Here is a 20,338-nt window from a genome sequence, read left to right on the forward strand (position 1 = left end):
ATGTTTTTAAACAAATCACTTAGACATTTATATATATCGTTCCTTTTTTCACGGTATGAAGAATTAACCCTTATCACAATCATGAAATTAATTTCCAATTTCATAAAAAAAAAAGAAAAAAAAAGTTTTCTGTAATATTAATAAATTTTTTTAGTAAGCAAAAACTATCGACACCTTAATTACCATATGTGGTGAAAGTATGAGGACACCATCTGTAAACAAAATACAAGATTGTATTTGGTATTTTTTCTAAAAACAAGGTATATATATATCTCTTTGTTGAAGTTAGGTACTGTAAATCTAAATTCAAATTATGCATATATTTACTAATTTCTATTTAGATATTTAGAGATTTTGTTGATATAAATAAAATAAAGTAAATAAATGGTGCATGTTCATAGATGTCCACCCATGCCCCGTTTGAAACGCAATTAAATTCTCTCATTTTCTCACCTCCCCCCACCTCCCCTCTTTGAATACTTCACTCGATCACAACACACACTCTCACATACCCCTTTCTCTCTTTAATTTTTTTTGTTTTTTTGCTACGTAATATCAATTTCTAACATATAATAATTCCCAAATATCTAATTTTCTTAATGGAAATCCAAGAGCTTGTCCAAGAATCATCATCACCATACTATGACGATAATAACGAAAAACGCCATTTGGAGGCCAAAACAACGGACGCCCATTTCGTTGTGGATGACCTTCTTGATTTCCCTAATGACGACGTGGAAGAAGAGGTGGCGGGTGACACGCCGTCCACCACCACAGATTCTTCCACCGCTCTCGATGATAGCTCTAACTCGTCACCGCACCATGGTAGCCTTGGTGGAGATGAGGAGGGTAGTGGGAGCTTTGTCGACACTCAACTCTCTAACCTTTATGTTCCGGTACGTAAATATATTATTTATTTGCTAGTTAATTAAATATTTATCATTCTTAATTACTGATTTCAATTCAAGATTATCATTTTCTGTAGTTCGTGTTAATTAGAAATATCCATGCGCAAATTAATTAACGTTTTTTAAATAAAACATGTTTTAAGTGTAAACCATGCATTTTGTATATATTGACGGAATAAATGATTTAATTAAACTATATTATAAGTGTACGTACGTACCATATAATTAAAACATTTATCTATGTATATATATGAAGTAAATATAGGTGTAAAAGGGCCTGTTGTTTTAATTAGTAGTCGTCTTCGCTGTAAAAAGGAAAATAACTTGAAAATTTTTTGTTTGTGGAAAATATATTTTGTACTCGTATAGATTACGAGGAGTGTCTAATAAAGTAACTAAATTGCGTACGTACGTATATTAAATGACACAACTTTCCCAGTGGCCGGTATCATATTTTTTCTACTATATACAATAAAAAATCATATGAAAAATAATTCTAGTACCATTAATTAATAATGAAGCACATAACCTGTGTTGATATACATAAAGTTCACGTTGGACCATATATATATATTATCATCACTTAGGGTTCACGTTCTTGGTATAGCTTCTAGTTAAAGAAAAGTTCACATTATCTTCTTTCTTTTTTTTTTGTTTATGCGAAAATTAAAGGTGAAAAAAGCTAGAAAAGTAAATTGTGGATTTCCTTAAAATCATACATGCATATGGTAACTAATATGTGTATGTGGATAATTTGTTTGTTTGATGATAGAATGATGATTTAGCTGAATTCGAGTGGCTATCCAATTTTATGGAGGATTCTTTCTCAAATGAAGACTTGCAAAAACTTCAACTAATATCCGGGGTAAAAGCCCCATCAAAATTTGGATTTCATCATACTACTACTGCTACTACTAAAGAGAACAACAACAAGCCAATGTTCAACAACGATATCATGACTGTCCCTGGCAAGGCACGTACTAAACGTTCTCGGGCCGTCTCATCCAATTGGGCCTCCTCTCAACTTCAAGTTATCTCTCCCATTGCCCATATCTCATCAAGTTATCATCATGAGTCAAATAATATTGTCTCAAAAGCATTTGGAAAGAAGAAATTGAAGACGGCTACGACAAACGATAAAGAATTTCACGATAGGTCATACAGAAATGAAGATGGAAGAAAATGTCTCCATTGCGCAACGGACAAGACCCCTCAATGGCGTAGTGGACCCATGGGTCCAAAAACATTATGCAATGCTTGTGGGGTCCGTTACAAGTCAGGTAGACTTGTACCTGAGTATCGACCCGCTTCAAGCCCCACATTTGTTTTAACCAAACACTCTAATTCCCATAGGAAGGTGCTTGAGCTTCAAAGGCAAAAGGTGCAAAAATCACAACATCATCAACAATTTATGCATCAACAAAATGCCATGATACGAATGCACGATGGTGACGACTATATGATGAACCAAAATACTAATCATGATTACCGGCAGCTCATTTAACACATTTCTGGTGTGGGAAATTAGTCGGGTCAAAAGTTGGTACTCATAGCTCTTAAAGTGAATTAGATTATTTAATTACATTTTAATTTTAATTTAGATTATTATGTAATAATAACTAAGGGGGTTTTGTAGTTTTATTTGAAGATATAATTTTAGACCATCATATTATTTCCCGTATAGATAAGTTCTTGTGGGAAAAACATACCTCATGTTAATTTTTGCTCCCATCCTTTTATTGATTTCAATACTTTTTTATTATCTAGATTGTTTCTAAGTCTTTTGAATAAACAAAAAATAAAGTGTTAATAAGATGAGCAAATATTAAGCTTTTCTAACACTCTTCCATTTGTGTTCCTTCATCATTTGAAAATTACTCCGTGTATAACTTCGTGATCAAACATAAGTTATGAAAAAAAGTATATATAAATGAGTAATTGGTCTAGTAGTTCAAAAAAAAAAAAAAAAATTTAAATACTAACGATTAATATTTACTCGTTGAAAAGAAAGAAAAAAACAGATTAGTGTAAAAGTCATATGCTCATATTTGCGTTGAAATAATACGTGGTCCCCGTAAGAGAGTAACGGCAACGGTATTGCAGTAGTTAAATGGATATAATATATGAGGTTATTAAATGTAATCAAAAAATGGTAAGATCGTAATAAGTATACTACAAGTTGTAAGGATAAAAAAAAATTAAGCTTTAAATTTCACCAATATGATTTTATAATAACTAGTTAATTAACTCGGGTTCAACCCGGACATATTAATAAAAGTTTTGTAACAACATGTTTTCGTCACTAAAGTTGTAACGAAATTAATTGATTGGGTAAATTCTTAAATTTTTATGTTATAATTAACTAAAACATTTTATAGTTTTGATAAGAAAAATTTATATAGCTACCTTTAAATTTTTGTATCAAATATACTTAGTGTACGTAAACTAACAAAATAAATATATTATTCATAACCTCAAAATATTATACTTTATGTTTCAACAAAATATAATTAGTTTATTAACTTGCATAATAATTTAAAAACTGTTATGACAAAATTATGTACATGATGGAAATTGTATAAGGTATTAGAATAATAAAAACATTTTTTTTTATTTAAAAAATGACATCATGAATAACAAAAATAAAAGTGAAATAAATCATAAATGAAATAATCAAATTTTAATTTACATGAAACTTGGGCTAGAAAAGAAATAAATTACAAATCATAATTTAATAAGTTAATGATTTAAATTTTAAATAAAGATGATGTCATAAATCAAATAATAATAAAAAATAATTAATATAAAGAATTCTAATAATGACAAATGTGTATTAGTTAGAAAATAGTGATGTCATAAACATTTTGTTTTATTCATATAAGATATTAGAATTGTGCTCGCACGATGTCACGACGATAGTGGTAACGGCCGCGAAGTGACGACGGCGATTGTGGTATTATAAATATATTATGCGAATGATCTATGTTGTTAATTATTTCATAAGGACATTATAAATATATTATGTGAAGATGTTTAAATTACTGAATAGAAAAAAAAATAATATGGTTATTTTAAAGTCTGAATTACTTAAAGGGGAATGATAATTTGTTTTATATAAGAGGAAAGACACATACTTACACAACACACCTTATAAATCTACAACAACTTCTAGTCATGTACAACAATGCATGTTTTATACAGTAATAAAATATGCGCTATAGTATTTACAATTATTGTAGATGATTAAAAATTGTTGTAGATATATCACCACCCTTTTTTTATAGATCTATATAATATCTGGTTTTTACTTTTTTTTTCTTATCTTAATTATTACATCAAATTTCTAAATATTGTTTAAAAATGATCATAAATTTATTATTTTTGTTTAAATATGGTTATCAAAATTTGATTATTTAAATCATAACAATTTAAGAGTTTGATGATCATCTTGAACAATATTTGAAAATTGATAGTAATAAAAAGCTTGTATGAAATATATAACGTGAACAAGATATAAAAATCTGATAAGTTTCAAACAAATGATACATGATATTACTAGATACATTTTGAAAACAAGTTCGATATATTAGAACATTAAAAAAACTTATATTAATTTTATTTTATAAAAGTCATTCGTGGCTTGGATCGAGACTAGTACATGTGCATTTGTTCGATTTGGCAAAGAGAAAGAATGAGATTATAAAAAAATCCCAAGGATATAAAAATAGAAGATATTCATGTGATCATGTGCCTTCATCAATATCAAGATGAACTTTGATTTTTTAAATAACTGGTTTTAATAGTATCAATCAATTTACAGCAATATTTTACTAATCGATCATGTACTATAATGTAATGCACAAATTCATGTATTTTGGTGTAAAACTTAAAAAGCCTCGATTAGTTATGTTATCAGTGTAGAATATAAATGTGTTGTCGTATAAAAAGATATAGTCATGAATAAAAAGTTTTGTAAATTAAAAATTAAAACATCCATAAAGAGTAGGGATGTACTTGGGTGTAGACTATATGTGATTAAAGGCGCCTGGTATCCCGATCATGATTTTGGTAAGCCGACCAGATTATTAATGATAGGGGGCCCGCTTTTTACTCTATCATATATATCATTATAGACATGGGGGCCCACACTTTCTGGTTGGGATACCAAAAAGTCTGGTTGGGATACTAGGGGTGTTTATTAAATTATCTTAATGCCAAAGGTTAAGGGTACCATACACGAATATTTATATTGTGTAATGAAATATTTGTATTGAATTTTCAGCTATTACATGTACCTAACAACTTATATGATTATCACATATCTCATTTACATCCAATAACGGGATTTGAATGTTCATTACAATGAATATTGTAGTAGTTAATATACAAGATAAATATTCGTGTAGTTTATTAACTTAAACCTTAATTTAAACTATGAAGTATTTTTTTTTATAATTTTTACTCAAATAATTTAAGCTTACTAATTTCTCCAAAACTTAATAAGTTATTTACAGAAAGTCATGTGAGCTGGCTTTTTAGCTTTTCACTTATGTTTTCAATTTGTGTCACTTTGTTAATTATGACCTGGTGTTATTTATACTAGAAAAAACTTGGACCCCGCATTGCGGAGTCTCAGTTGTCTTGTTGAAATGGTTACGTTATTTTGGTGTATTTGTATTGAACCTTCTACCACTTATTAGTATATATATACTAATATATTTCAACAAACTAATATATTTGTTGAAATAGTTACGTTATTTTGGTGTATTTGTATTTGAAAGTGTACAATAACTCATAAAGTAATTCGTAATGGAAACCAAAATGGGATACGATATAGCAAAACCTTAATATATTAGTTGAGAATTTAACCGTATCCAATGTAGCAAAATGCAAATAGTAGTACGGGTGTGCCACAAAAGTTTAGATGAATCAAAAGAAAAATAGTGTCGAGAATAAACCAAAAAGTAACCCATAGTAGAAAATTCTAGACGGATGCGATTTAGCAAAGTACAAATAATGGTACGGGGTGTGACATCAACGAATAGCAACTTACCACTTAGGCGAGTTACTAATCACAAAAAAAGAAAAAACGGGATCCGATATGACAAATCCGAATAGTAATACGGGATGTAAAATCAACCATTGATCCGATGACACGTGGTGAGTAATGAGTGGTGACATGTGGCGGAAAATTAAAGGGCATGGCACTATTCATAGCCATGCCCTTTAATATATATAGTAATTGGCTGTTTTGTAAGGCGAAGAAACACGTATATAGCTTTTTTCCCCATTTCATATAGTTAATTTCAGATGATATAAAAAATTTCCCTGCAAGTCCTATAGAGATAGACGCCTTTAACAGCCTACTCATTTGTAAGTGAAAGAACATGACCTTTCTCGTTAAACACGAGTGTATCAGGATCCACTGTGAATAAGCTTATCCAAAAGTAAATATATTCTCTACTGCTAGTAAAACCCTATTACCCAGAAGTCTTAGGTTCGAGACTTCGAGTGTTATGTTAAATATTTTAGGGGTGTCCATATGTATTTAATTTCTACATATAGTGGCTCTTCTAGATATCTGACTTCATCAAGGGGTTCAAATTAAGTATCTATTCTACGAGGGGCTTTATGATTAAGACAACTTATGCTAAACTTCTCAAAACTTCTCACGAGAGTAATTCATACATTTAAAAAAAAAAAAGAAGCTAAACTTGAATGTTAAATGTTTTGCTAACTTATTATGAAAAAACGGAGGCCTGCCAAAAGTCATTATACCGGCAATATTCCAAATGGAGCCCGTTTTGAGAATCTTAACAGGAAATTCTTGTCCATATCATCAGAGTGAATCGGCCTTCATGGTCTCCCATATTGAATGAATGAATGTTAACAAAACAAGACGTCAAGACATCATTATATTTGTTCACTTTGGCACAGGTAACAGAAACCGGAGAGCAGTTCTGAGTGTTGAGTGAGATTAGAAATACCCATGCTAAGGTAATGACACTCAACGTGTACAAGGCGAGAGAATGAAAAGAAGAAATTAACATGGATAATGGTAAATCCTGACGCACACCAGTTCTATAGGGATGGTCGTAGAAGACTATCCCTGTGATAAAGACAAGTTACACGAAGTCTACTGGAGAAATGCGGAGGGTGGAGACTTTGTTGCTATGCGGGGAATATATTTTCGTACAGTGGTGATAAAGAAGCCAAAAGGCAAGTTTTACTAGATCATGTATTGACCAACTTAGTGCTATAATCTTGCCTGGAATAGAACGAATTTATTGGAGGTGTAGATCCAAGCTCACATTTGTAGCAAAGAAAGCCATGAAAATGAAAATGTCAAAGTTGTACAACAAATTAACAATCACATAGGCTTTCCAGAAAGCAACTCAGCAAATAGACCCTGCTTCCATTCAGTTTTTGAGTGTTTGCCAAAAAAATGAATTCAAAAAAAAGAGGGAATCAAGTTTAGTAACAAAAGAAAAGAAAAAAAAAACTAACATGGCAGGAAAATATAACAATAATATTTAGGGATGAATCCAGACAATAACTAAAAGTGAATGAGTAGGAATTAAAGTATCGCAAGGTATGCTTCCATTATACAAAATTGATGCTAAAATCTTTCATATTCATATATATGAAAAAGGACTTTACCGAGCTACCACTCTTGTTAAACAAAAAGCCACCAATTGTATTTTTAAGATGAGGCCCTCCCTTATCGCGGCACACTGAGACCCATCTCTGGATCGAAAAATAAAAAAGAAAACAAAAACAAAATGGGTAAGTGAAGATTAAAAATGCACACTTGAGACCAACTAAATTGTATACGAACATATATAGGCAAGATATACGATCGTTAATTGAAGAAATCCAACCAGATAAGCTGACAAACATCCATAACCAACATATAAAGGCTGAAGTTTATGACATAACACAAAATCCGATTATGTAGTCTAAAAAGTCTAAAAACTATTCTAGAGTTGGTAAACCATAAGTCCATAACCATTGCTGGTGTCGAGATAATTTTAGAAACCATCAATTTTGTAAGAAATATGCTAGAAACATAATGAAGTTCACATTGATTAGTAATAATCTACGCATGGTAATATGATCCATAATAGTCCACTACTGAATTAGCTTAAAACTTATAAGCAAGATTAATGCAGTTATGACGTGGTTTAAAGCCAGAATGTAACTTTCATGTTGAAATGAACAAAATCTTCATATCCCTCTCCATCTTTCTGACTTTCTCATTAACTTAATCTATTACGAGTATTTTTTACTACATTGAATTCGTTCAGCTTAGGAGTAGCCTAATTAGGTGTGCTATTATATGTTGTAAGTCCAAGAGTTTATAACTGTAAATTTAGAAAGAAAAACGGAAAGTAGACGTGGCAACAGATATAAACTTCATTGGAAGGGATATTGATATTAACAGTACCTGAACCATTCCTCCATCCTAATAAAAAATAAAAAACTGTTAAACACCCTAAACAGTTACCCTAGTTTATCAACACCTCTAACGAATAATTCGCCAAAAAAAAAAAATCAGAAACAAACTTTGCCAAATGCGGCATTGCGGCCTATGTATGGTACAAGCTGAAGGGTTTAATAACACATTTCAGTGAGAGAGAGAGAGGGAGAAAGAGGGGGGGACACTGCCATGAGTTCCTTTTTTTCTATGTAGATACATATTGCAAAAGCAGACTTCTAACAATCAGCTTTCGAATGTGAAGTATTAACTTTATTAACTCAACAAACAAATTACAAAAAAACAAACGACCACCACTGAGAGTTGACCTCTAATTAAGGGTTTCATTTTTCAACTCACTTACCACAAACCAAAAGTAGATTGGTATAAACTATGGTGAGAATTTATATTATGGAAATGAACTGCATTGTTTTCCATTGAGTCATTGACCTTTCACTAGCATTAGCCCAATCCAGTCTGGTACCTTTATGGTAAATTTAAATTGTGGGATGAGGAAGAGACTATTTTACAAGTCTACAACCAAATGAAAAAGATATGTAAAACATCGAACAAAAGAATTGGTGAGAAAATCCACTACCTTTCTAATATAATCAAAAACCTCAAGAGAAGCATTCTTACAACTCTTTGACCATGTTGCTTAAAGATAAATAGAACTCTTCAAACAAAGGGTAGGAAAAGTTAATCAAAGGGAGGCTTAAGTCGACCACCAATCCAAGAAAAAGACGGCAAAATCAACATATATAAAACCCAATGAATTCCGCCCCAGCTTCATCACATTTGAGTTTATGCTCCAGCCTTTGGAAACCCCAGCCTAGGTCACTTATATAATCAACTCTTTCGAAGTACATCAACAAGTATGACACACACGGCTCACTGCACCTTTTTCGAGACTTGTCTCAGCAAATAAAATGATTTGGTTCTAACACCCAGCTTATTATCTTCCATGTTTAACCACATCATTGGTATTTATACTCGTATTTTATACTATAACGCATCTCCATCGATCGTTTGTTGTGTACCAAGCGTTTCTTGCTTGGCTATGAAAGGCACCTATTTTATTGAGAAATGGAACAATGCCTTGTGGTATGACTGAACAAAATAGGAAAAAAAGGGTATCGAAGTTTGGAAAGCCTAGTCGTACACCTCATGTGCAAGGCTCTTTTCAAACCTTAAAAAACTTGATACAACTATTATTCAACCAATTGGCAATTCAAAAATGTTTACCACAAAACCAAGACAGAAATGTATGAGAAACTAACTATATATATACGGAGGCAAAATAGAGTATAAAGTACTTGTGAATAGGTTAAACAAGAAAAATGTCAAAATTTGTAAAGGAAAAAGCCAAATCATATGTATGAGTTTAAAATAGGTTTCGAGAAAGAGTCTGATCCCGTGTGTTATACTACCTACGAATGAAAACTTTATAAATAGTTAATTGTAGAATTGAGCTAGACAAGGGGATGTCATGATTAAGTGATTAACACCAAAGATTTCGAAAAACATAATGCTAACTTGAGTTGAATCAGCTACGGGTAGATTCTAGTCTCTCACCATCCCGCTTCCTACTCCCTTTTCTCTCTTAACATGAAAAACCTTGGGCTTGCTATCTGTTTTTGATCTCTTTTTATTCAACGTAAGAAAATGGACATAAATTAATCCTAAGATCGTCTTGGGTTGTTAACACAAAAAAAAAAGATGATGTTTTATTGCATCAAACCTTCCAAATTTCTCTCTGATTTGAGCCATATTGTTTTTAGAGTTTTCTACATAATGAAAATACGGATATAAGAAAGAATGATGGATGTTTGCCCTGGGGTGGGTTTCTATAGTGTAAAGGAGTGAGAGATTTCACCACGTGTTAGATCTCTCACAAATTCTTTTTGGCTATGCTTTAGTGTGGTTATAGACTTGGAAATGGCATTTTTGAAGATGACGTGTAGTCCTAAATTAAACTACTCCACTCGAACACCAAGTAACACATTTAGAGTTACTTTTGTTAGTACCATAGCATAATTTGCATACTTCTTTTATAATAGCATAATAATTTCCGACTCACAGTGCATACCTAGTTTAAACAATGCCTGCGAGTTTTCCTTTAAGCGATAACAATTGAAGGCTTATAAGTAGTACAATATCCACAAGTTTCTTTTACATGTTGATCAAGGTACTACTTGCTACCACATCCCATTTACTCTTGCTCAATATTCATAGCATTTAAAAAATTCCTGCACTCCTTCTTTTCCCATGTCGGCATGTTGCTCCTATAATTAGCCCCTTATAGCCAACCCTCGCCTATTAATCCAACCCATATGGATAAACAAAATTTTTTAAAAAAAAACGAGAAGGATTCTAAGTGGCACAAAGTTAAAACACCTTATATATAATTATACATAAAGTTGCTTACGTTTAATACACATCTATGCACTTATATTATTCACTAGCAAGGTAGTTCCTAATCATAATAACGAACGGAAATGGCATTGCGAATAAAACTAAAGCAAACAAGCATCATCAATGATCACATTAAAGAAAACAAAACGTAATAAAACAAAGAAGTACATATGTATGCTTACAGAGATTAAACCTATAACAGAGAGAGGGAGAGGGGAAAGATGTCAAACGCCCGGGTTTGCACTGGAAAGCATACCCTGTGACAAAGACCTTGATCCCTTTGAATCGATCCCGAGACACGAAGTTAATCGAGCCGATGAGACCGCCGAGTGTAGTGGCAACAATGATTGCACACAACCTATTCGACTAAATGACCTGCACATACATAACAATTATATATTCATTGAACAAAATGTATTAAAAAGAAAAGAGAGAGAGAGAGGGATTGATTAAATGGGAAATGAGTCTATCTATCGGCAGAGGTAGGCCCTACCGGGAGATGGGGGTTGATAATGGGGAAGAACGAGGGGCGAGAGATGGAATTGATGAGGGTTTAGGAGATGGATTGGACATTGATTTGAAGAGTGTGGAGGCTGGTCTAGATATTGAGCGACATCGATACGCCATTTCTTTGTAAATGTAAACGAGGTTTTGATTTTATTTTAGGGTTGTGAAATGGGGAAAGGGTTTTAGGGGAGATCGACAATGCAAAATTATGCCAACGCGGTGATTTGCGTCTTTAGAAAAAGTCATCTACTTAATTAAACTTACTTTATTAAATTATTTAAGAAAAATGATAATGACAGCCCTTAACAACATATTACATGCTTAAAAACTTGTACATTGTATATTAAAAACCGTTCCCTGATTTTTCTAACACCAAGTACAAATTTTAATGCACCCAATTAGTTTTTACTAACAACCCTAAGGGCTGTCACTAACAAAAACCCATTATTTAAAGTGTTTGTTTTTATGACTTAAAAAATAAATAAAAAAATAATTGCATTGATTTAATTTATAAAAACATTATTTATTATTTATTTTTTAGTCACTTAATGATTAAAAACCAAACAAACCCTAAATCAACAACACCAATTAAAATGGAAAGTTATCAAAATTTTATTTTAAAAAATTAATTATAATTTAATAATAAAAGTTGATTCAAGGGTGGAAATATAAGGGTGGAAATGAAAGAAGATGAGAGAGAAAAAATATAAAATGCATTTTTAAAAATTTTTTAAGGATGGAAAGGGCATGAGTGAAGAGGATAAGAGAGGGGAGTGTAGTTTTTATTTCAAAAGTTTCCCCTCATTTTTGAGGTGATTAAGATGGAAAATTTCTCTTTCTTCCCCTCTCCTTTCTACCCTTAAGTTAAACTAAACAATACAATTAGATCGGCTTTAAAGAATCCTCTCCCAACACCACATATGAGGGATAGTGAAAATGTGCGATTTTTATCTTTACTAATGAGTTAATGATAAGGATTATTAGCCAAAACATGAAAGAAATAGGTGTATAGTTAAAAGATAATAATTAAATGTACAACATAACACACGTACCACATCTAATATCCAACAAAATTAACATATAATTAACAAAATTAACATATAATAACTCACTTGAACATATTAAACACAAGCATAATATATATAATCACATAAAACCAAAAATAACAACTATTAAGAGGGACCATACACAAAATTAAAAATAAATGTAAGTTTTTCTAATTTGTGTTTACAAAAAATATGGTAAAATAAAACAAATGAAATAAAATAAAGATTTTCCATAAAACACTCACAATGACATATGACACAGAAACAATGTCACTAATTATTAAATGTTGATTCATGAGTTAGTTGCATACAACACAAAACTTTCAATTGAATTCTCTTGACTTCTATGTAACTAACTTAAAAGGCACAACATGACTTGCCTTATTGACAACCTCAAATCCTTTTCCATGGTTAACCACCTTCAAAAAAGTGGTCCATCTTTGAGCTAGCTAATTTACACCCTGTTCATTTCTCCCCTAGCTAACCAAACACAAGCAAACTAATCAATTATATATGATATATCAATCTGGGCATAACCTTAGGAAATCATTTTCAGCAAAACCTTACAACTTTAGTAAGTCAATTTCTCTACTTTTGGCATGTATTCAATTCAATACAATCCAGTGACTTCTACTCATTGTATAGATACAATAATATAAGTCCAATAAACGTATACATACACCAGCCACAAAAATAATGTCATCCCCGGCACTACTAGAGCCCTTCACAGGGCTCCGCCTTCTCCACCGTGCCAACTCTGACTTTTTCATCCTTGGTGCCACCGGAAATGTCTATACCATCACACTCTCCGCCACCCCATCATGCACTTGCTCTGATGATCCGAACGGCGCCCCATGCAAACACATCATCTTTCTTTACATCCATGTTCTTTCTGTTCCAATCAACGACCCTTGTCTACGTCGCAGCACACTTCGCCCGTGTCAACTCACACGTCTCTTGTCCACCCCAGTCTCATGCAAAACACTCGCGAGTGCACCGATTAGGAAACGTTTTCTTGAACTATATCGTCTTCGGAATAACAGGAACGAGAAAGGGATTAAGGTATCGGTCAACGTTGAAGATGGGTCGATGTGTCCTGTTTGTTTGGATGAGCTGGGGGTGGATGGTGGTCGGAGATTGGTGGCGTGTGCCACGTGTAAGAATCCGATTCATGAAGAATGTTTGATGGCTTGGAAGAAGAAAAGGTCAAGGACAACTTGTGTGATTTGTAGAGCAAGATGGAAAGAGATTGGTGAACAAGGGAAGTATATTAACTTATCAACATATGTTAGTCAAGAAGAAAATTGTGGGGTTCAATAGCTAGCTAGTGTTTGTTAATTATTGATTAACTGATCATAATATACAATTTGCTTTATCTATTGGATTACGTAAAATTTAATTGACTATTTTCATGGCTTTAGTTTCAGAAAAAAATGGTTTTTTTGTCTTTATTATCAAAGTCCAAAAAAGTAAGAAATCTACATTCAAATGACTTGTGGTTTGATTCTTAATGAGATGGTGAAATTCTGCTGCCAATCTACTGTTATTTACATTGTGGTATACGTATACTTAGTATAGAGGAATGAAGATGAACTTTCCATTGCCCATTTTCTATATTTAGGCCCCAATCCCTCGACATTATATGAGAAAGGTTACGATATAGACATACCTTATCTCTATCTAGCTAGGTAGAAAGGTTATTTCCAGGTTTGACCTAAATGATACACTAGGACCTCGAGCCTTTGCTTGAGGTGAAGATTGAATATCTGACCTATGAAATTTTTAATGATTGATACTTTATATATTAACAATATGAGACAAAGTATCCGCGCATTGCGATGATGAGATGGTGGGGGTGATAGGTCATAGAGTATGATAGATAATAAGAGGTGATAGATTATTATAGAGTGTGATAGCCAAATGCCTTAGCCGTCCAGGTTCCGCCCTCGAATTTAAAAATTCGTCGAAAGTATATCGAATGACATCTCTAATGTAAGAGTATGAAATTTTAAGAACACCCATATAAATTTTATAATTTATCGATATATTGTTTTTGAAATAAAAGATTTTGAATGAATTAGATGAATAAAATGATTTATGGAGCAGAGAGAAAGATAGGTGGTTGAAATTTGAGAAAGGGAGAAAAAAAAATGAGTGATTGAGATTTCTTTTAAGGGTATTATATGATTGTTGAATGTTGAAAAGTTAAAAAAAAAAAAAAAAAAAAAAAAAAAAGTAGTATAGATAATTAATGTTTATGCAGAGTTGATGTTGATTAATTATGGAGGTCGTCAATCTAAACAAGAATTAACTAACATCTGTTACAAGATTTCAAAAAAACTACTGTCATATAAGTGAAAAGGCCAAACTTTTATGTTTCATATATTGTACGTTTATAACTTTTTTCAAAACTTCAAAATAAAGATGGCAAAGTTAGGCATTTTAATTAAGCCTTACTAAAAGCATATTACAGATTTACAGGTTATGATGAAAAGAGAAAATGGAAAATGACAAACAATGTATTTTTTCCGTTTGAGTAATGTAGTCTAGAAACATATTTTTAGCCGTTGCCATATGCTCCACGGAAACTTAAGTAGTTTACGAAGGGATAATAAATTTTGGACGAATGTCTATAGTAGGAAATAACTAAAGTTATGTGTATTGTATATAAACAACTTTAAAAAAATGTTTATTGTATGTAAGAAAACATATGTGACAACCATATAGAGGTGCCACTTGTCTGATTTTAATTGGTTGAATACATTTTCTTACATACAATAAACATTATTTTCGAGTTGTTTATATACAATACACACAACTTTAGTTATTTTATATTATAGACATACGTTCAAAGTTTGTTACATTCAAGATACTCTCGTTGAGATATAGAATAAACAAATTAAATAATCTTGACGTAGCAAGATGCGATTTGTAATTACATATGGTGGTTTTTATAGCCGATAACGAATTGTAATTTTATTTTTATCCGTAACTTTAGATGTGATTATGATTTATTTTCAAATACGTACAACTATGAGTTGGTAAGTATAGAATGGGTACGGCCGGGTTAGGGGAAGCTCTGCTTGCACGGGTCTAATTATCACAAAGAGTTGCAAATTCTTGTTTCCAAATTTGTCTTTTATTAGTACACTAGCTAATCAACCCGGGTTCAACTCGGGACGCTTAATTAAAAATTTAAAACAAAAAAATATATAGAAATATGTATTTAATTTGTTGTCAATACATTATAATTTGATACGGAGATAGCAACATACTTGTAAAGATGCATTAATACATAAAAACCGATTAGGGTGATGAAAAATTAAAAAGTAACTATCATAAACCAATGGTAAATATGAAACTAAAGTTAAAGAGTTAGGATATTATCTTTCATATTAATTAAAAATAATTAAGGTTAAAAAAATAATATAAAAAAATGGCATATTGCCTAATATAAAAAATAGTTTTTAAAATAAAAGAAAATCTATTATGACATCATATATTTTTAAAAATAGTTTAGAAAAAAATAATGGCATGCCACATAGGTAAAAAGTTTCTAGAAACAATCTTATTTTATTTATATAAGAGATTACATATACATGTATCTGGTTTCGATCAATTTCACACTTGGATTTTCATATAATCTTTTTGTTCAAACTTGAACTTACATATATAGTTGTCTTGGATTAGAATTGGTCGAAACACTTTATAATAAAAAGGACCACATGTGTGACTAAAAAAAATTGTTCATGATAAGAAAGCTTAAATAAGTCAGAAGTAACACTTAATACTGTCATTCATGGATTATGAATCTCAATATTATTCACGATGATATATATAAGGTGCATATTAAGATGTGAATAACCGTACCTATACCTAAGATAGAGATCATGTTTTCAGGTTATATCTAAAGTAAAAAATGACATGTAACCTTTTAAGGAATAACAATTGAACCCTTTATCCATGTTATAAAGTTAAAGATGTTAACTATTTGATTTGAACTTTACTAGCTTGGTATGATAAAAAGTGTCAGAGAGAACCCCATTTAAATTGTTAGTCAACATGAAAGAGATATGGAATTTGTAATCGATAACTACTTTACTTAGAGATTTGTTATCAATACTTTTCAAGAAGTGTTTCATTTAGAATTGTTGTATTTAATCTGTTTATTAATTATATGTATTTAAGTTAATCCTTGATGACACATGTGGGCTGCGGCTCATATCTAGCGATCAACAGACGACTTATTACTACGATATTTTGATTTTCTTTATAGAAAATTTTCAGGTTAAAACTTTTTAGATATATATTGGGGTGATCGTGAAAAAGTTGGGAAACATTTACCGACATATCTATTCATCAAATATTTTAAACACGGAAAAAGTTTGAAAACATTTACCGACATATCTATTCATCATATACTTAATAATTAAAACCTTAATGCATTTAGTCAAATTTTATTTTATTTTTTACTTAATAAACAAAAATAAATGTCAATTACCTATTTTTTATTTAAGAGAAAAACCAATATGCTTCTAGCAGTAGGGAAGAAACATGTTTCCCCCTCACAAACTCCCCTCATGAAAATCACATATATATAAATACAAATCTTTCCCCCCTCACAAAATCATGAAGGTACGGTGCTTCTAACAACATACTTGTTACCCCATTTACTTAATACATACATATATTATTTATACATTCAACAATTAATTAGCAAAATAAAGAACGGGCTAGTGAGATCTAGTGCTATATTAAATTGAAAAGCCAGTCATTGTTTTATTAATATTGTGAAAATGATTTATACTTCAAAAATGAATGTTCTGGTAATATATAATTGAGAGGGGAACTTACAAATATGACAAATGTAATTAGTGGTTAAACCATCATTATCTATGGCAAATGTAATTAGTACCTAAACCAATTTTAAATAATTAGTAAACTACTGTATTACAATGAAGTAAGTAGAGTAATAAATATCAAAACTACAAATTTGTTCAAAATATATAGTACATGTTAAAAAAAAGGGGTGTCTATAAGACTATAAACTATGGAAAATTGTTAATCACAAATACTGTTTAGTAAAAGTAGATTTGACAGTTGTTTTTGTTTTTTGCTAGAGTTTAATAATGACCAGTAATTTGCTCAACATTAAGCAGGTAATCACGTATTATTCGATTAGTAGTGGTTGCAAATTTGATAACAAATTGTACCAATCCTTCAGATATATATAAGACTGTTGCTTTTAGAGTTTTAGAAACTGTATTTTTAATTCCACCATCTTTTCTTATAATCAACACAAGAAAGTCATACATATACTAGCTGGAGATCATGTCAGAAACCGGAACAAATATTAATAATTCCGGCAGGAAAGTAATTTCAGTAGCTGCTGGGGAAGCTCACACGCTTGCTCTCACCGGTGATGAAATATCACATATCAAGTTGAATCTGTTTTCATGACAAAAATTTGAGCTTATATAGTAAATGTATTGATTGATTTTGATGTTCTGTTTGAAGGTGATGGGAGTGTTTATTCATGGGGTAGAGGAACTTTTGGCCGGCTAGGTACTGGTTCTGAGCTTGATCGGCTTTTTCCTGTCAAAGTTGAGTCTAGTTTCACAGAACGGGTCAAGTTCGTTGGAGTTTCAGCTGGTGCTTATCATAGTCTTGCTCTTTCTGGTAAACTTTTATTATATTGTACCAGATGACAAGTCTATATGCATGCACATCTATATACATATAGATATAGATGTTCCGATTATATATTTTTAGCAAAATGTTATCTGAAATAACAGATTGGCAAAACCAACTTTGTTTGAATGGACTGCATGACTTACCTTTAACTTGCACTAATTTTGTTTCAGATGATGGTTTAGTTTGGAGCTGGGGTCAAAATACTTGTATCCACTCGGTTAATTTTTCATGTTTATTAATCATGCTTCAGTTCTAAGAAGGGAAGTTGGAATAGATCATATGGCAATTACGTTTTCGAAAAAAATCAAAAGATACTTGTGTGGATAATTTACATCCTTGACAGAAAATAGATGGTCAACTTGGGGTCAACGGAGAGAATTCTTTGGTTCCATCTCTGGTTAAGGGGTTCCATGGGCTAAGTGCTACAGATGGCTCGTTAAGAAAGAGTGATACAGCACTTAAGGTGTCAAATTAAAGTACTTTCTGCATATAATTTCAATGTTTAAAAATGTTTATCACTAATTACAGTAGTTTTTACTTCTAGATATCTTCTGTTAAGGCTGGAGGTATGATGTCACTCGCAATAGATGATATCGGGTCTCTCTGGATATGGGGCAACTGTCCCCCACAAGATGCCCCAAAAGAAGGTGAAGAATTCTCACTTCTACCCACATACATTCCAACGCCCGTGTGGAACTTCCATGGGCAAACTGTGGTCAAAGTAGCATGTGGAAGCGAGCACATTGTTGCATTAGTAAGCACAGGCGAAACACATAAAGGCGGTGATCTTGTATGCTACTCGTGGGGCAATAACAATCATGGGCAGTTAGGCCTAGGAGATACAGAGATTCGGACAACTCCTCAAATAATTGAAACATTTGACTCCGAGTCTCCTTGGGTAGCATATGAAGTAGCATGTGGGGCATTCCACACTTCTATACTCGCGTATAAAAAAGAAGACCTTGATTCTTTGAAATGTGTCTGCTGGACTTTTGGACTAGGCGAAAATGGGCAGCTAGGTCTGGGAACCACCAAAAATATGTCACAACCTAAAACTGTTAAATCGTTACCTCTTAATGTATGGTTAGTCTCGGTTGACTGTGGTTTGTTTCACACGAGTGTGGTTTCATCAGTTGGGGATGTTTGGTCATGGGGAATGGAAAACGGGCTGGGCCTTTGTAATGAAGCCAGTTTTACAGAAAGTGAAGGTGGTGATGCTCTTATCCCACGTTTGATCCAATGCAAGGAACAACACGGGTCAAAGTTTTCCGACCCTATACAAGTAGCTTGTGGTGCAGCCCATACTGTTCTTGTTACAGACAACGGATATAAGCTTTGGTCGTGGGGGAGAGGAAGAAGTGGGGTTCTTGGAAATGGTCAAGTGAATGACTTTTTTGACCCAGATCTTGTGTTATGGCCACCCCTACATGAGGATTTTGTGAAAATGGAACCACAATCTATTAGTATTATCAAGAGAACTGCGATAATAGATGATGATGACAAGAGCTCCAAAGATATCACAGAAATTGAAAAGAAACTAGCTATAATGGAACGTTATGCTAGCATTCTTCATGGTTCGATATTTGGGAAGCCTTTTGAAGAGGAGAATGATATACCAGTTTCTCTGCAGAAGTCGGGCTCGTTTGATTTTGGTAGAGAGTGGGAGAATATGTTGGAATCATGTGATCAAGGTAAGCTTCTAAGGTTAGAAATGTTTTATCGTGGCATGCTTACGGGTGTTAAAGACAAGATCATGAAGAAAAAGATTAAGGAGATGATCAAGGAGTGTATCGAATCTTAGATTCAAGAAACAAAGTAGTGCTCAGTAAGGTATATTGATATAGTGCTCACTTGATTTGAATATTTTGAAGGTTCTTCTATAGCATGTGTTTGATGTCTGTAAAGTTCTAAATAGCAATGGATTGAAGGTTATTCACTTGTAGATAACTGTTTAAAAATATGAGTTTTGTATAGCGAGTTAAATAATGGATGCATCTATGATCTTTAGACACAATTTCTATTTAGATTTGAAAATTGAAATGGTATATAACTATGAAAGGTCAAATGAATGAGTTTTAGACATACTTTTAAATTATTATTTTTTGCTTAGCAATAATCATCAATGATAATAATAATAATATAAACTAAAGTTATACTCGAATAAAAGTTGTAGCAATTTAATGTTTACCCAATCATAACAATATCAGTTAAATCATACTAGCACGGTACCCGCGTAATGCGGCGGTATTGTGGCGGCGACGATGTGGTAGTGGGGTCACTGTTGGTGGTGG

At 32.2% G+C, this 20,338-nt stretch overlaps 4 protein-coding genes across 6 annotated transcripts; 3 read left to right on the forward strand and 1 right to left on the reverse strand.

Annotated features, from left to right (window-relative positions):
• The first annotated feature begins 530 nt into the window (after positions 1-530).
• Positions 531-2,589, forward strand: LOC122585274 (GATA transcription factor 9-like). Its single transcript, XM_043757393.1, has 2 exons — positions 531-896; positions 1,681-2,589. Exons 1-2 carry the CDS (start codon positions 600-602, stop codon positions 2,410-2,412), a joined length of 1,029 nt encoding a protein of 342 aa, XP_043613328.1. The 5' UTR covers positions 531-599; the 3' UTR covers positions 2,413-2,589.
• Positions 2,590-7,416: 4,827 nt separating this feature from the next.
• On the reverse strand, positions 7,417-11,512 carry LOC122584983 (protein NONRESPONDING TO OXYLIPINS 2, mitochondrial). Of its 3 annotated transcripts, none has more exons than XM_043757079.1 (3): positions 11,294-11,512; positions 11,057-11,175; positions 7,417-7,655 (listed from the first exon to the last, which is right to left on the reverse strand). In XM_043757079.1, the coding sequence occupies exons 1-3, from the start codon at positions 11,425-11,427 to the stop codon at positions 7,630-7,632; spliced, it is 279 nt and encodes a 92-aa protein (XP_043613014.1). In that variant the 5' UTR covers positions 11,428-11,512; the 3' UTR covers positions 7,417-7,629. The 3 variants fall into 3 exon arrangements, with proteins under 3 accessions (XP_043613014.1, XP_043613012.1, XP_043613011.1); XM_043757077.1 differs by having other exon boundaries at positions 10,994-11,175; XM_043757076.1 differs by having other exon boundaries at positions 10,983-11,175.
• Positions 11,513-13,049: 1,537 nt separating this feature from the next.
• LOC122594864 (mitogen-activated protein kinase kinase kinase 1) lies at positions 13,050-13,673 on the forward strand. The gene has a single exon (XM_043767167.1). The coding sequence runs from the start codon at positions 13,050-13,052 to the stop codon at positions 13,671-13,673; it is 624 nt and encodes a 207-aa protein (XP_043623102.1).
• Positions 13,674-17,645: 3,972 nt separating this feature from the next.
• On the forward strand, positions 17,646-19,989 carry LOC122585193 (ultraviolet-B receptor UVR8). The gene is made up of 5 exons (XM_043757305.1): positions 17,646-17,772; positions 17,871-18,032; positions 18,218-18,253; positions 18,398-18,510; positions 18,592-19,989. Exons 1-5 carry the CDS (start codon positions 17,685-17,687, stop codon positions 19,846-19,848), a joined length of 1,656 nt encoding a protein of 551 aa, XP_043613240.1. The 5' UTR covers positions 17,646-17,684; the 3' UTR covers positions 19,849-19,989.
• The last annotated feature ends 349 nt before the right edge of the window (positions 19,990-20,338 follow it).

The sequence above is a fragment of the Erigeron canadensis genome, chromosome 1 (assembly GCF_010389155.1).
Source record: "Erigeron canadensis isolate Cc75 chromosome 1, C_canadensis_v1, whole genome shotgun sequence".
NCBI classification, from domain to species: Eukaryota; Viridiplantae; Streptophyta; class Magnoliopsida; order Asterales; family Asteraceae; genus Erigeron; species Erigeron canadensis.

Coding starts and splice junctions, on each gene's coding strand:
- LOC122585193 (XM_043757305.1), top strand. CDS start 17,685: ATGTCAGAAACCGGAACAAATATTAATAATTCCGGCAGGAAAGTAATT. Junction 18,254..18,397: donor GAGCTGGGGTCAAAATACTT/GTATCCACTCGG, acceptor GACAGAAAATAG/ATGGTCAACTTGGGGTCAAC. Junction 18,511..18,591: donor AGAGTGATACAGCACTTAAG/GTGTCAAATTAA, acceptor TTTTACTTCTAG/ATATCTTCTGTTAAGGCTGG.
- LOC122584983 (XM_043757077.1), bottom strand. CDS start 11,427: ATGGCGTATCGATGTCGCTCAATATCTAGACCAGCCTCCACACTCTTC. Junction 11,176..11,293: donor TTATCAACCCCCATCTCCCG/GTAGGGCCTACC, acceptor ATGTATGTGCAG/GTCATTTAGTCGAATAGGTT.
- LOC122594864 (XM_043767167.1), top strand. CDS start 13,050: ATGTCATCCCCGGCACTACTAGAGCCCTTCACAGGGCTCCGCCTTCTC.
- LOC122585274 (XM_043757393.1), top strand. CDS start 600: ATGGAAATCCAAGAGCTTGTCCAAGAATCATCATCACCATACTATGAC. Junction 897..1,680: donor TCTCTAACCTTTATGTTCCG/GTACGTAAATAT, acceptor GTTTGATGATAG/AATGATGATTTAGCTGAATT.